The sequence below is a fragment of the Sciurus carolinensis genome, chromosome 6 (genome assembly GCF_902686445.1).
Source record: "Sciurus carolinensis chromosome 6, mSciCar1.2, whole genome shotgun sequence".
NCBI classification, from domain to species: Eukaryota; Metazoa; Chordata; class Mammalia; order Rodentia; family Sciuridae; genus Sciurus; species Sciurus carolinensis.
The window spans coordinates 29,402,819-29,420,447 of NC_062218.1; the positions used below are offsets into that span (position 1 = coordinate 29,402,819).

Sequence of the window (17,629 nt, forward strand, 5' to 3'; positions counted from 1 at the left end):
CACCGTGTTACTCTTTGTACCTATGAGTTCAACATTTTTACACTCCACATATAAGTGAGATCATGCAGTATCTGCTGTTCTATGCCTCGCCTATTTCATTCAACATAATGACCTCTAGGTTCATCCATGTTGTCATAAGTAATAGGATTTCCCTCTTTTTAAGACTGAGTAGTGTCCCATTGTGCATATAAACCATATTTCCTTTACCCAAATATCCATGATGAACACTCAGTTTGATTTCATAGCTTGGCAACTGTGAATAAGGCTGAAACAAAAATAGGAGTAAAGGTATCTCTTTGACATACCAATTTCATGTCCTTTGGACATAATCCCAGTAGTCAGATTGCTGGTAGTTCTAATCTTAATTTTCTGAGGAGCTGCTATGTGGTTTTCTATGATGGCTGTAACAAATGACACTCCCATCTATAGTGTACAAGGGTTCTCTTTCTTCACATCCTCTTTCAACATTTTTGACAATCGCCATTCTAATGGGTACGGGGAGATACCTCATTATGATTTTATTTCGCATTTCCCTGATGATTAGTGATGTTGAGCATTTAAAAATATACCTGTTGTCCATTCATTGTGTTTTCTTTTGAGAAATGTCTCTTCAAAAACCTGCCCATTTTTTAATCAGGTTATTTGTTTCTTGCTATTGAGTTGTGTTCTTTACATATTTTGGATACTAACTCCTTGTCAAATACAAAGTTTTCAAATATATTTTCTCATTCCAAATGTTGTCTGTTCATTCTGTTGAGTAGAGGCCTTTCTTTAAATTGATTCAGTTTCCTTGTTTTTGGTCTGTTCAGACTTTCTTTCTCTTCACGACTTAGTCTTGGTAGGTATTTTGTGTCTGGAATTGATCCATTTCTTCTAGATTATGTAATTTTTTGGCATGTAATTGTTTATAGCAGTCTCATGAACGTTTTTATTTTTGCAACATCAATTTAATGACATCTATTTCATTTATGATTTTATTTATTTGGGTCCTTTCTCATTTTTACTTGGTCTGACTAAAGGTTTGTAAATTTAGTTTATCTTTTGAAAAACCAACTCTTAGTTTTATTGATATTTTCTGTTGTTTTTTTCTCATCTCTATATCAGTTATTTCTGCTCTGATCTTTATTATTTTCTTCCTTCTTCTAAGTTTTGACTTAGTTTGTTTTTCTTTTTCCAATTTCTTAAAGTGTAATGCTAGATTGGGATACTTCTTCCTTTTTGGATGTAAGCATTTATTGCTATAAACTTCCCTCTTAGAACTGTTTTTGCTGTATCTAATAAGTTTTTTTAAATTGTTTCCATTTTCATTTGTCTCAAGATTTTTTTTACTTCTTTTTTGACTTTTCCTTTGATCCCTAGGTTGTTTTCTTTTTTAATTTTTAAAACTTCGTTCCAATTAGTTGTATTTGATAGTAGAGTACATTTATACATTTTGATAGATCATACATAAAAGGAGTGTAATTTCTCATTTTTCTGATTATATATATTGTAGGGTCACATCGGTCATGCAGTCAATATGTACATGAGGTAATAATGTCTGTTTCATTCTACTATCATTCCTATCCCCATATCCTTTTGCCTCCCTTCATTCCCCTCTACCTAACATAGGTTGTTTAGGAGCATGCTATTTAATCCCCACATAATTGTAAATTTTCAGAAATGCCTTCTATTATTCCTTTTAAGTTTCTTACTATCGTGGTAAATAATAATACTTGACATGATTTTAGTCTTCTTAAATTTTTTTGCCTTCCTTGTGACCAAAATTATATCTTCTGGAGAATGTTCCATGTGCACTTGAGAAGAGTGTATATTCTGCCCCTAGAGGAGGAAATGTTCTGTATGTCTGTGTGGTCCATTGTTCTGAAGTGTTAAGTCAAAGCCAGTGTTTCCTCATTGATTTTCTACCTGTATGATCTGTCTATTGTTGCAAGTGGGATATTAAAGTGCCCTACTATTATTGTATTACAGCATATGTCTACATATATTAATAGAAATCTGTTTTACACACACATTCTGATCTTGAGTACATATATATTTGCAATTGTTCTATCTGCTTAGTTAATTGATCCCTTCATCATTACATACTGACCCTCCCAATTCATTGTACAGTTTGTGACTAAAAGTCTATTTTATCTAACATGAGCAAATTTAGTATATTTTTTCCCTGCTATTCACCACCTATGGTTTCCCCAAATATGCTTCCCAGCCTTTCCTCTCCTCATTTTACAGCTTTGCTGATTATCTTCTCTGGTCCAGGAGTATTCTTACCCCTCTTCTTATTCAAATCTTTGGCACAACTCAAAGATGATTTTATCTATGACATGCTCTGTTTGCTCATGCACAATCTCTCCCTTTTGTAAAATCAATAGCAACTGTTATGGTGCCACTCATGGCCACATGGAAATGTGCCATTTGGATGACTTTCTGGAAAAACCACAGCCCTGACCAGTTTCTCTTTGTCCATCACCCAGGCCAACCTGGGTATCCTTCCCCTGGCTGTGTCTAGCCAGTGACTAAACAAGATGTGTGAGATACTAGTTTTAGCCTGCTCTAAAAAGACTTGGGATTCCTCTAGGGCCCAACTTTGGCTGCAGGACTCCCTCCTGGTTTGGCTGAAACTGTTAGAACTGCACTGTGTGTCTAAGAGTCTTCTGGCCCTATCCTCCTTCCTTTTCCTTCTCCTTTCACATCATAAAATGAAGACTTTCACCATCTTTATCTACTTCTTTCCCTTTACCCTTCATGCTATTTTCCCCAAAGAATCTCTTGCATATTTAATCTTGTCCCAGTTCCTGCTTTCTAGATTTCAACTGACACATAGCTTTTAAGTATTAACCATGTTGTACTTATTGCAGTGGTATAAATGGCTCATGCCCACTGTTGAGTGGTAAACTCTGGAATAGGTACTACACATTAGTCAATTTTATGACTCCCAAATATCTAGTATGGGACTTTGCACATACTTAGTACCCAGAGAAGTTTGTTGAATGGATAATTATATGCTTTTATATTTAAGTAAAGTCTAAAAATCACCTTTCCATCTTTATCTTAATTGAACATTTCAATAATCCTGGAGAATAGATGGACCAACTCAACAAAAGAAGTCAACCTCATGGAAGTGAAATTCACTGAGCTTAGAGTCTAGGTTGTGTCCTCTCTTCGTGCTTAGAGCCCTCAGCATTCTGCCAGACTTCTAATTGCAGAACCTAAACTTACCACCTTACTTTTTGGTGGGAACCACTGTAATCAACGTTACATGGATTATATTATGTAACCACCCAATACCCCTGCAGGCAGATGGAACTACTTTTTCACTTTACAAAAATATAAATGCTCAGGGTCATAAATTCCAAAAGTGGTTGAGGCAGAATTTGAGCACTCATGCTCTTAATTGTAGGCTATCCAACAGCAGTACCTGTTAGTTATTTGTTGAATGAACAAAACAAGTCAACTAGGTAAAGGAATCAAGATTTGAACCCAGGTCTTGTATGACCTCTTTGCCAATGAGTAAATCCTTTTGTACAATAACCTGAGAAGTTGATATTTCAACTCAACTTGAATAAAGATGCAATTGTTGCATGAATATTGTCCAGTAGAACTTTTCATAGTGATGGAGGATTCTGTGCTTTTACTGTCTTAAACAGTAGCTACTAGTCACAGGAGGATTTTGAGCTTTAGAAATGTGGCTAATGCAACTAAAGAACTGAAGTTTTAATTGTATTTCATTTTAATAAATTTTAACTTAACAAGTGTTATGGGGTGAGTAGCTTCTCTATTGGTCAGCATACTTCTAGTCTGTTCTCTGATCATTTCATCTAAACTTTGTCCCATTTTCTAGCAGTTCATGAGGTTTTTTTTTTCTTTTTAATTTTAAGCTAATGAATTCACTGCTCAGTTCACTAGAAATCAATTAGATCCAATCAAGTCACAACACAAACTGCACATGCTCAATTCATTCATCAACCCAAGGACACTGTCATATGAAGCAACAAATGTTTAGTTTATTATAACCCTAACCTAAGATAACATTTCTTCTAGCCTGTGGATGCTTCCAGTTTTCTCAAATGTTCTAACCTTCCACAGCTGGTATCATCTTCCATGATGATGCTCTGAAAAGGGTAAGAGAGAAGAGAACAAGAAGAAAATGCACACATTTTTCTTTGAAGTGCAAAATTTTAGTTCCAAAGGATAATAGCTACTGAGGGTTTGAAGACTCAATTAAAATTCACAAAATGCTTCACATCAAACAAGCAAACAAAGCAAACGAAATTTTTTTTTCAAAAGAAGAGTGACTAAGAGCCAAAATATTTTTCTCAAGTAAAGGAAAAAGAATATACATCTTTACCTGCTCATCAGGATTTTTGTTCTTTTCCCCCCGTATTGCCAGCTCTGGGGTTATATAATCAACTTTAACTTTCTCGATAGAGCCATAGTCGTACGTTCCATCTGATGACAATGGAAGGTCCTGAGGGGCTGACTCTGGGGGAATAATGTCTGTTGCACCATCTCTAAGTGGGGCTTCAGGGATACTGCACAGATGAATGATGAAACACAAAGTGAGCACCAAGGCAGAGAAGAAGAACATGACCTGGAATTCTGAGCCCATGACTCTTCCCAGTTCCAGATGAGCCCAGTCTATGGCACCCAAAAGGTAGCCCAGGGCACCTCCAAAACCTGGAAAGCAAAAGAGAGCTGTATGAGAACGTTGAGCAAAATGCCCTTCTTTTCCATCATGCACAGACCCTCCCCTTCATTGGAAAAGCTCCTTGCAGACAGCAGACACAGCCTGGATGTGATTGAAGGGTCCACCCAGTGAGAGGACGACACCTGCAGACAGGCATGGGGATGCAAGTCCAGCTTTAGCACTTAGTTGCCGTGACCCTGGGCTTGCTCACCTATAACACGGGGTTAATAATAAGAGAGAAACCTACCAGTAGGGTCATGAAAATGGAAAGTTTAGAATAGTGCCAGGCATAGAACTAGTACATTGTCTCCATTGGAGGTATTCCAAATTATACTCCATATATTGCTTTTTAACTTAAATCCCTGACCCGAAGGAATCCCAAAGAAAACTAATTTCTGGCAGAATAAAATAATTATTTTATTGTTATTTGTCTATTACTAAATGATGATGTCTATTATTAAATGATGAAAGCAAACTTGCATAGATCAAACAGTCTTGAAAGCTATCTTCTTTTCTCTGATAGAAGCTTGGGATATTTGTTTGCTGTCAAAAACTGCAGAAATAATAACAGAAGTGTTATGGTTTGGATCTGGAATGTTCCTCAAAGGTTCATGTGTTGAAGGAGTGTCTCCAACTGGTGGTGCTTTTAGGAGGTGTTAGAAACTTGAGGAGGTAGGATGAAATTGAAGGGAGTAGGTCACTGAAGATGTGCCCTTAAAAAGTAAATGGTATCTCATTTCTCTTCCTCTCTCTCTCTCTCTCTCTCTCTCTCTCTCTCTCTCTCTCTCTCTCTCTCTCTTTCTCTCTCTCTCTCTCTCTCTCTCTCTCTCTCTCTCTCTCTCTCTCTCTCTCTCTCTCTCTCCTTTCCGCTATCTGGTTAGGGTTCCTCTGGCAGCTTGACTTTATAGAGGGGCAGAAAGGGGATTAACTACAGTCAAGCACATGGAGTAAACTGTTCTATAACAAACCAATCTCTTAATAAAGCATCCAGTTACAGGAGGTCTGACCACTAACACAGGATAACATTAATTCATTTATGAGAATAGAATCACCATAACCTAATTATGTTCCCCTAGGCCCCACCTCTTAAGGGTTGTATTGCCACACTGGTGACCAAGTTTCCAGCACATGAACCTTTGGGGATGCAGTATATCCTAACCACATAGTGATGCCTCTTCATGTGAGTCCAGTGAGGATTAAGGTGATAATAGGTGGAAACCAGCACACGCAGGGGTGGAACCAGGGCAAACTGGGTGTCTACTCACTTCCTACTTGAACCCTAATTCTGAAGCAACCCAGAAGCAGAAGGGCTCAAGACAACCTGCCTGGAACTGGCTGGAAGAGCGTAGTCATTCTGGGGCCCAGTGGTTAGGAATGGTGGGCCATTCTGAGGGCTGAGGCCTGGGTTTACCCTGACCCTACCGTGGCAAGTAAATGAAAAAAAGTATATCTCAAATTTGGAAAGAGTAAAATAACAACTACCTAATTTTTAAAATATCATTCTAGAGCACTGCTTCTGTTTATATTTCATCCTTTTTTAATTGGTATATGACAGGTGTACATATTGAGGAGAATTTAAACTTTAATGTGCCCACATATCACAGGGTCTTCCTGTTAAAATCCAGGTTCTGGTTCTGAAAGTCCAAGGTGGGGCCTGAAGACCTTGAATTACTCCAAAATTATTACAAAGGTGTTACAGCGTTTTTGACTTACATGAAGTTAAGCGGGTTCTTATCTAATGTAATTTTTTGTTTTAATTTTGCTAAATACACACACACATACACACACACACTTCCTGCATGAGCTTGGGGAAACTGTTTTTGTATTTCAGGACATGCATGGAAGTCATAGTGAGCCATGGGGAAAACTGATCCAATAGAATATTAAAACACTGGAAGGAAACATTTAGGTTTTGTCCACTTACATCTTCAGATATGACAAGGACCAATAGAAAGCTGTGCGAGGCTTTCTTTTTTGCTTCCTCTGCTTAATAAAAGGATTACATCTTCAATTAAAGTCCCCTAAACAAAGCCTAGTCATCTTGGCTGCAGCAAAGGCTAATCATTTTATTGTTTACCATCTCCCACATCCTTGTCCTGACTGCATTTATTCCAACTGCCAAAATCAATCTCTTTAGGGCCCCTGGAGTCAATCTCCAGGTTCTTGAACAAGCCATAAGCTAGAGCATCCAGAGGACATCTGCCACATTAGATAGTAAGCCTTTACAAGAAAGGCCCGCAAGAGATCCAGCTGGCTCCTTCCTCATGGAACTGGGCTGTGATGTCAAACTCAGACCAGAGATAACCTCAGGAGGATAGATGGCTTTAGCAAACGGATGTCATATTTATGATATAATTTGAACAATGGCCCATCCTAGAAATCCAAATGGATAGATGTATGTGTTATATTTTTCTTTATTTCACAACTATAATAGGTAAAATAGAAAACTGGAGAATTTCAGGATGAAGGAATGTAAAGAACCAAGGAGACTAAAGAGACTGTATCCAAGCCAATCTCTGTACCACGCACCATGTATCATTGCCTTCATGCCTCAGGTGTGTGGCTTAGCAAGCTCAGCACCAATTGTGACATAGTTCAAACTAAGAGAGATAACAGTGTGCTGTTGGTTACTTCGTCTCCAAAGGAAGACAGATTAAGGATCCCCCTGTTTCTCATAGGGCTCATGAGAGGGTGATTCTGATTGTTTTCTACATTTGAGAAAACAACCATGGAAGTATCACATTGGGTATGGTTAACTTCTCCCACTGAGTACATACTAAATCCTGGAAAAGTAACATAGGTACTGGCTACTGTGTGTGTGTGTATCCTTAACCCCATGTGTTTATCAGTAGATATTGAGGGAACACTACTCCCAACGGGAACTTGGGATATAGAAATGAGCAGGGTAGATATGACCCCTGCCCTGTTGGAGGCTAAGACTACATGGAAAATCCGTCCAAATGCTATACATCTTCTGGTCAAAGACTGAACATCCAATCTGACCTTGTGTTTCCTTAGATTCACAACACAACCTTTCTCTTAAAAGATGATAAGATAATATATCTAAAACATTTCCCACTGTTGTTTCCTCCTCCTACTTCAAACCCTGGCATTTCCTCTCCCTTTTGGTCCTTCCTTTATATTCAAGCTGGGTCAGAATGCCTCTATGCTTTGTGGGAAGAATGTGATAATAGAAAGCAGAGAAACAAGAATGTATTTCCTGAGTTCTGAGTTTCGAAAGCCCTAAGGCATTGAGAGTAGACTCAGGAGAAAAGGAGGCTTCCCAGATGAGGCAGAGCATTCATGATGGGCACACACGTGGGCGAATCCCTCAGGCAGCGTGGCCCTGCTCCTCAGTGGGTCTGGCTGTGGTTGGAGGGTGAGAGGTTGGTGAGGAGTCCTAAAGCAGAAGGGAACAGTGCCTCATTTCCTCAGACCCCAGGGAGCCAGGAATACCTCCAGGAAGAAAAGACTGTGCCCTGGATCTAGACAAAGGAGCTAATTTTGTGTCAGGCTCTGTTCTAAGTGCTTACCACCCATCACACAGTCAATCCCTAAGACGACCCTTTGAAGAAGGTATGACAAGTTATTCCCAGCCGATATAGTCTATGAAATAGCCTCCAACAATAAACTAAGGAATACCGAACCACTGGTCTTAGTGAAAATGCAAGATGAACATTCTGCAAGCTTTTAGTCACAATATTTTAGGCAACTGATGAGCCCAGGACCTTGTTTTTTGTGTGTGTTTCTGTTTAAGGACCCCTTTCTTACTATACACAGTTTATTCATTAACCCTGAACACATGATCTATTGCACGGTATCTCATGCCTGAACAAAGTTCCCCTAACACATGTTATTTTCCCCATAAGGCTCATCACTGTCTTCCTGTGTTTAGGAACACATACAACTTTTCAGTACTAAACTCGGATCATTTTAAACAATGAAATCTCCAATATAAAGCTTAATAATGTAAAGATCATGGCACTAAATATGCCATGAAAAGAAATTTGTTTATTCTGTGTGAGAACCGACCTGAGAAGGCAGAGCACCACCTTGTGGGAACTCAGCTGGGAATGTCTGTTAGGTGACTCAAGTGTTTCCCCACTCTGCACAGGTCCCCAGAAGACTGCAGATGAGCTGCAAGAGTTTATTTTGGCATTACAAATACATTTTAGAAGTAGGAGGACTTTAAGTGTGGAATCCACCAATAAGGACCAACTGTAGTTTTATCTCTGAATTAGAGTCAAGGAAACCCAAAGGTAGTACATTTGGAACTCACAGAGTTCACCTCTCACTGGCTTGTCATGGGAAGAGCAGGTAATAGAGGAGCTGAGAATTCCTTGTCCTGGAGGAGCTTTGCAGATGGAAATGAAAGATGACTCAGCTGTGACATGGTGGGACAGTGGCATCCCAGTAAATGTCAGTGTGAACAGATGACATTAAACAAAGGTCTTCCCCCTCCCAAACATCTGCATTCTAAGCCACTAAAGTTTAGATGCAGCCCTTGGGGAGAGGGGAGGGAGAACATTCCAGACTGACTAAGATCAAATTTCAGTATCCTGTGACAAAAGATTCAACGGAGAAGCAAACAAATTGAGTTTGGAATTTGGGATTCACACCCATTGCAGACATAAGAATTTATCCAACTAGTCTTTTTCTGAGGATTAGTTATGCTACAGATTAAAAAAACTGGCAGTAAATCAATACCAAAACCATATATCATTCTCACTTAAACAGATAAATGCAGAGAGCAGGGAAAGTGGTGGGTTTGCCAAACAGCATATGCCCCAAGATTGCAATTTATGCTCCTGCTGAGAGTTTCTAATTTGTACTAATGTGACTAGTACAATAATGGTTCACACAAAAGCATTCTCCATAATTTATTATTCCATCATTTTTTCCAAAAACAAGTTTCCCAATTTGAGCATATTAAGATAATATGATTTTTGAAGATTCCCATTTTCTGACATGACATAAAATCTGATTCTTGTTTCTTCACTTGCTTAAGGGTTAGAAATGAGTACAAGGTCAAGTCATTAATTGACATTGTTTTGGAGTTTTATTTAAATCCCTAGGACAAATTTTTTTAGTTCTGAGTTGAAACAGCTCTTTGCAACCAAGAGGAGAATGAAGTACTTTACAAAACACTTTAACTCCTCCTAGTGGTGACAAAGAGCATGCAACACAGATCATGAGCGGAATGGAAAGTCCCTTGAGCCCCTACCAATCGCAGTCTCCTGTCTCTTGCTCCAGCAGCTGCTGTGGTGACTGGCACTAAGCCAAGTTTGACTGGTTTGCACAGGTGCATCTGGAAAGGGTCTTGCCTGTGGGACCCCACACGCAGGTGTGGTTCAGCATGCAAAAGCCCTGGGACCACAGTTGGTCAACCGCTGGTCAACAGAGGCGGTGATAAACTTTCCCTCCTTCGACCCCCAGATGGAGATTTCTGAGGTGAACTTCATTAGTCTCCTCAGGGGACCTTGTGAGATGGAGGGCCATCAGCTGGAGTAGAAGTCAACTCTGTAATGCCTGATTGGCCAGTTGCACACCAATATGTTCTTCCTCTTGCTCTCTGGAATTGCTTCCCAAATAAACCACCTGCAAACTTTATCTGGGGCTTGACTTTTAGAGGAATTCAGACTAAAACAAGCTATATCTTTTCTGTGACTGAATGGGTAGATTGGTTTTTTTTCTCCTAGTCTACCAGTAACCAGTTGTGTGACTTTGGGTTAGTCACTTTATCTCCTAGTCACGCAGCTCAATCATTAGTAACACAAGGATGCCAAAATAGATCGGTCATTCCACTAATGCTTACTGAACACCTTCCATAATCTGGACACTATTCAAAGCACTGGTAATAGAGCAACAAACTGAAAAGACAATGGTCCTGCCATTGGAGAGTTTACATGTTTGTTGAAGAAGAAGACAAAAATCAAATGAATAAATAATGTAATGCCAAGTAATGATTGTACTTGTGAGGAGGGGCAATATGTCCAGGGATTATAACACAGCAAAGTGGCTGGCCAAGTTGATTTAGGTATCTGAGGGAAAAGTTTTCACGGAGAGAAAAGAGTAAGGAAAAATACCTTCCAGGGACATTATGTTAAGTGAAACAAGACAGGAACAGAAAGATAAATATCATATGTTCTTACTCATTTGTGGAAACTACAAAATTTACCACACAGAAGCAGCTAGGCAGGAGTGGGTAGGGGAGATAGAAGGACATTGAAGAGTGGGTACTCAAATACTGTTAGTTAAGAATTAGTTCTAATCTTCTGTAGCACTGTAGGGTATCTACATTTATTATATATTTATTATAAATATATATATATATATATATATATATTATATTTCATAATAACCAGAGAAGAAGAGTTTGAGGGTTTGCAGTACATAGAAATGATGATAGTTGAAAAGGTGGACATGCCAATTACCCTGATTGAATCATTATACATTATATTCATGCATTGAGTACATTATCATACTGTACCCCCTAAATAAGTACAAGTATTTTATGTCAATTAAAGGAAACTAAAATAAATAAGTGAAGCAAAAGGGAAAAATGTTCTTCCAGATCCTTTCTCTCTAACCTGCCTTTGCCATTCTTTGGGAGTTCTGTTGCCCACATTCAAAGGGAAAGGGGATGATACTTTGGAGATATTTACTATGTTGTCCTAAGTCGCCCCTGACCCAGAAGCTGAAATTCTGTGTCCGTAGTTTTTGTCCTGGAGGCACCCTTTCCAAGTTGCCTGAATGGGGAGATGTGAAAGTTTTCCACAGGCAGAAAGTTCAAAGGGAACCCATTTGATGAAACAAAACCACTCATCCAATGACTACTCATGAAAGAGGAAACATTAAAAAAGTTTCAAATATGAAAGGCAGCTCCCTTCCACAGTGTAAAAGGTCTGGTCAAAGGGGCTCATGTCTCAACTTCACCTTTAAGACTCTTTGTCGTTAATTATTTGCTAATAGTGCATTTTCTACAGGCTAGTATTTTTGTGCAGACTTTGAAGTATTTAAAGAAAAACAGAAAAGTTAAAAGAGGATGAGTCTAACAAGTTTCCCATTCTTCTTCCAAAGACACACAGAGGACATGTTTCTCACTGAGTCCTTTACTATAAATACAACTTTTGCAGGACTGGTGGGATAGAGAAAATCAAGTGACCATGAACATCTGGTATTAAAACCTTTGAGATGGTTCCGTGCCCTGTGCCTGTGGTCATTTGCTAGGTTATTAACAATAACATTGTGTAGATTCACGAGCCTGTGTGGAAACCCAGTTTGGCAATGCTAAGGCTTCTCAAAGGATCCAGGATTTCCCATTAGGCCTCATCCAAGAGTCATGGCAAGGGATAGAGCCCACTGCTAAGGACAGCAAGGTCTTGGGTTCACTTTAGCAGAAACAGGCTGTTAGAAGCATTTGGCACAAAGGATGAGCAAGGGCTTGTTGACTCACTGGGTTCCACAGCCTCATGTGCAGCAGTGAAGGATCTGGGTGCTGAGAGGACATGGGTGGATCCACTAGACCAACCATGGCTACTTCAAAGCCAGGGATGGAGAGATGTTGGATGCTAGAGCTAAATAAAATAAAACATCTCCCTGGGATCCAGCAGAGTACTTTATTTAAACACACACATATACACATTCACAACCTGTCAAAAATATGCTGGGAAATATTCTGACAAGGAACCCTTTGCTCTTTGAAAAACATTTAGAAATGTTGGACCAGAGAGATCACTCTGAAACAAAAAGAATTTCAATTTACTAGATCATTTGGATTCTTTGGTTGAATGCTATCTTGCTGTTGATGAAAATCAAAATGGGCCCTACTACTAAATATTACTTTGTCAGAACATGCTTGCTTCAAATGGAATGCTGTAGTTATCTCTTTACCAAGTTCATATAAATTCAGGTGTGGTGTGTGCAAAGGTAAAGCAGAGGGATAATGCATTGCTTTTTTTTTTTTATTCCACATTTGAATTGCTTCCATTCAGAGCAAGGACACTACAGTGGGGTCACATATCCTTATTTAACTCACTGGAGTTCAAATATTCACATTTTGATAAGGGGGTGAGGAGGGAACCAGGAAGACAAGAATAACATTTTAAAATAGCATGGATAATCCTATCTGCTAACTATTCCATTAATTGAGCCTATATCCATGAGTAACATTAAAAGGGTCTTGATTCTGCAGACGTCTGTGTCGGGGTACCTGGGACTCCCAGCCTTGGGCACGGTCAAGATGGCGCCTGGCGCTGAGCCAAAAGCGGTTGGCTATACAGTATTAGCTAGTTAACAGTGTGATTAGTGCATGCCTCTCTCGTGTGCCTATTCTATACCTACAGCTGTTCGCCGTTTACCTCGTGTACTCTCCCTTGATTGGTTGAAGTGTATATAAGCTTGGTAACTTCCTGGGAGGGGGGAGTAGAAGCGAGGAAGAAGAGTGCGAGCGAGGGCGAGAGCCGAGTGGGAGAAGCGGAGTGGCCGAAGCAGGCGTGAGCCGAGCAGGAGAAGCGGAGCGACCGGAGCAGGCGAGAGTTAAGCAGAGGGAAAGAGAGCGAGAGAAAGAAAAGAGAGAAGAGGATAGAAAAGAGGGAAAGAAAGGAAGACTGTGCACAATAAACTTCCAAAGCTTCAGACGTTTGTCGTGTCTCTCTCTGCGGGCAGAGGGAACGCGATAACTGGTGCCGAAACCCGGGAACATGAAAATTTTATAAAGAAAACAAGGTAAGATATCTAAAAAATTTTTTTAATAAGTTAAACCGGTTATAAAAAGGTCAAAAGTAAACAGGTAAAGGAGAGGCAGCCTCGACGTTCGCGGTATAGCGACTATCGGGACACGCGGAATGCGGTCCGGTTAAAGGAAAATAAGGACACACGGAAGGCGGTCCATGGACACGCGGAATGCAGTCCAATTAAGGTAAAAGTAGGGACACGCGGAATGCGGTCCAATTAAGGTACAGCTAGCACGTGAAAAGCGGCTACAAACTCTAATACATATTTGACAGATAGTTTTCCTTTTAGTAATCTCGTTGCTCCTGGCAGCTTGGCCACTGTTTGTTATTGTAACTGCCATAACTGAAGCTATTCAAATTAGTAACAATGGGGTCTGAAACGTCTAAATTCAGGATGCAACAGCCCCTCAGGGAGCTATTAAAAAACCATGGGACACCGTTAAAGGCAAAAACAGCTAGAGCATTTCTCGATACTGTAGAAAAGGTTTCCCCTTGGTTTTTGGATGAGGGCCTTTTAAACACCCTACAGTGGGAACAGCTGGGAACAGCTGGGGGAGGACCTTCGTGTAGCGGATAGGCAAAGCCCTTTACCAGTAGGCACTATGGCTATTTGGTCTCTCATTAAATCCTGTCTACGAGGCAAAAACAAAAAACCTTCACTCGCCGAGCCTCTAGCTGAAGGAAGACAGGTCTTGGAAGAAATAAAAGAGGAACACTCATATCGTTCTCAAAATTCAGAAAGAGGAACTAACTCAGATGAGGAATTATCAGAAGGGGAACTATCAGGAGAAGAATTAGAAAAAAGAGTACAAAAATTAAGACTAGATAAAGAGCCCCCTCTAGTGCCTGTGTTGCCTAGTGCACCTCCCCTAAATAGGGAACCTCTTTCTCATGAAGCATCCGGTTTCGGATCACGCTTAGAATGGAGTCATCTTGGATCTGTAGCATATCCTGTTTTTGAGGATGCTCAAAACCAAAGATTCCACCAACCCTTAGATTTTAAAATAGTAAAACAATTAAAAGAAGCAGTTAGTACATATGGTCCTCAATCAGCCTTTACTATAGCCTTAGTAGATACCTTGACGTCATTAAACTTAGTGCCCCAGGACTGGACTAATCTTGCTAGAACCGCTCTGTCTGGGGGACAATACCTCATGTGGAAGACATCATGGCAAGAAATTTCTGCGGATACCGCCCGCCAAAATGCGGCAGCGGGAAATCCCCAAGTTGATAGGGACATGCTTATGGGCGTGGGACCTTATGAGACTCTTCAAGCGCAGCTTAATTATCATCCAGCAGTCTATGCACAAATTGCTGTAGCTGCAACCAAGGCCTGGAAAACATTACAAGGAGCAGGAGACTTACAAGGTCAGTTGTCAAAAGTAACTCAAGGGAGTAGTGAGCCCTATGCAGACTTTGTGGACAGGCTGATTCAAACAGCATCACGCATCTTCGGAGATGCGGATCAAGCCATGCCCTTAGTAAAACAATTGGCTTACGAACAAGCTAACAAATGGTGTAAGGAGGCTATAAGACCATGGAAAAATAAAGATTTATCCACCTATTTAAAAGTGTGTAGAGATATAAATGATACTTCAGCACAAAGCAGTGCCTTTGTAGCAGCCATAGATAGACAAACCACTTTGTTGTCTGCCGCACTTGCACAAGCCCAGGGGAGATCCCCTCAAAGAACTAATAAAGAGTCTCTAGGATCATGTTTTGTGTGTGGACAGATGGGACATCTAAAAGCCACTTGTCCAAACAAAAGGCTATTCCTTGCCCAAGGTAGGAACATCTATACAGGGAATAGTTTGGGAACCGGACCTGGGCTATGTCCAAGATGCAAAAAGGGAAATCATTGGAGCAGTGCCTGTCAGTCTATTAGAGATAGGGAGGGTAATTTTCTAGGTCTAAATCCTAAACTCCAAAAAAATGGGAGACAGGGCCCTCCCCGGGGCCCGCAACAAATATACGGGGCAATTCAACAAGTTCCCCGACAGTGGTATCCTCCCACAGAGAAGGGGAGCGTAGAGCCACCTCAGGGAGTGCAGGATTGGACATCTGTGCCACCTCCAGACTCATACTAACCCCAGATATGGGGGTGCAGATGATTGATACTGACTGGCATGAAAAAATCCCACAAAACAGTGTAGGACTATTACTAGGTAGAGGTTCCTCAACACTAAAAGGACTTATAGTACACCCAGGAGTTATTGATCCTGATTTTACTGGACAAATAAAAGCTTTAGTCTCTTCACCAAAAGGAATTACGGTCATCTCTCCAGGGGATCGTATTGCACAAATGCTTGTGCTACCCAGTCAACATTCTTTATGGCCCAGTAAAAATACAAATAGAGGACAAGGAGGTTTTGGATCAACAGGAACTACTTTAATAAATCTTACTATGGATATGGGGCAGAGGCCCCTCCTAAAATTAAAAGTGGGAAATATGGAATTTACAGGTCTATTAGATACAGGAGCAGACAAAAGTATTATTAGTGCAGTGGTCTGGCCAAAACACTGGCCATTGATCACAGCAGCTCAGAGCTTGAGGGGCTTAGGAGTAGCGGAAAGCCCCAATCAAAGTGCTTCCTCACTATCATGGAAGGATACAGAGGGACATACAGGAATATTCCAGCCATATGTTTGTAATGTTCCTATTAGTTTATGGGGACGAGATGTCCTGCAGCAAATGGATATGAAACTCACCACTGATCAGATCTACCAAGGGACTCCTGTAAAAAATATGCTACAAAACATGAACTATAATGATAAAAAAGGATTAAGAGGACATAGTCAAGGATTTGCCCAACCACTGCCCTTACTCCCACCAAAGAACGATTCTCATGGGCTGGGTTTTTCCTAGGGGCCACTGATAAACCATCAATCCCTATAGTATGGAAAGATGATAAGCCTCGCTGGATTCTGCAGTGGCCCCTAACAAAAGAGAAACTAGAGGCAGCTCATAAGTTGGTACAAGAGCAGGTACAAGCAGGTCATTTACAACATTCTACTTCTCCTTGGAATACTCCAATATTCTTAATAAAGAAAAAATCAGGAAAATGGAGGTTATTACATGATTTAAGAGCCATAAATGAACAAATGTACCCTATGGGACCTATCCAATGTGGACTCCCTCTTGTCACTGTGCTACCAAAAAATTGGCCTACTATTATTTTGGATTTAAAAGATTGTTTTTTCTCTATACCCCTATACAAAGATGATTGTTGGAGATTTGCCTTTACTTTGCCCTCTCTTAATCGCACTCAACCTGATCAGAGATTTGAATGGACCGTGTTGCCTCAAGGTATGGCCAACAGTCCTACTATATGTCAAATATACGTAGATAAAGCGTTAACAACTACTAGACAAAAGTTTAAGAGATTATTGATTTATCATTATATGGATGACATACTTATTTGCCATCCAGAAAAAGAAGTATTGTTAGAAGCATTACAATTTATAACTCAAGCATTAGAAAAAAGAGGATTAGTGATAGCCCCTGAAAAATTACAATTGGAAGAGATCCAAGAATATCTGGGTACAAAACTCACTGCTACTACAGTCAGACCATTAAGGTTGACCATTAGGACAGATCAATTGAATACCTTGAATGATTTTCAGAAACTCTTAGGTGATATTAACTGGATCAGATCCTATTTAAAATTATCCACGGGGGAATTAAAACCTTTATTCGATATATTAAAAGGTGATCCTGACTTGAATTCTTCTAGGAAACTTACTCCCGAAGCACGGATATCCTTACAGCTAGTAGAGAATAGACTTCAGCAGTGTTACGTTGATCGTTGTGATCCTACTCAACCATTAAATTTAATCATAATCTCAGAGAAACATGCCCCTTTTGGCATAGTTTGGCAAGGAGGACCTCTACAAAGTATAAATCTTCCTAGCTCTCCAGCTAAAACATTACAATCATATCCCCAAGCTATTGCTCAGGTAATATTCAAGGGAATAGAATCTTGCATTACTGTTTTTGGAATCCATCCGTCTATTATTATAACTCCTTATTCCACTCAGCAAATTAAATGGCTAATTAATAATGATGATGATTGGTCAGTATTATATTGTTCCACCTCAGCTCAGTTCGATAACCATTATCCCCAACATCCCTGGATTCAATTCTGTAAAAATACTCCCATAATTTTCCCAAAAGTAACTAGTGCCCAGCCTCTTAAAAACTGTGTAACCA

The 17,629-nt window shown here is 40.0% G+C and overlaps 1 protein-coding gene across 1 annotated transcript in view; it reads right to left on the bottom strand.

Moving 5' to 3' along the window:
• The window catches only part of Slc45a2 (solute carrier family 45 member 2), a 46,806-nt gene that overhangs the window by 16,947 nt on the left and 12,230 nt on the right, over window positions 1-17,629 (bottom strand). Inside the window, exon 3 of the mRNA XM_047556490.1 lies at window positions 4,346-4,674. Coding sequence (XP_047412446.1) covers window positions 4,346-4,674 — 329 coding nt within the window. The remainder of the gene's footprint in view (window positions 1-4,345; window positions 4,675-17,629) is intronic.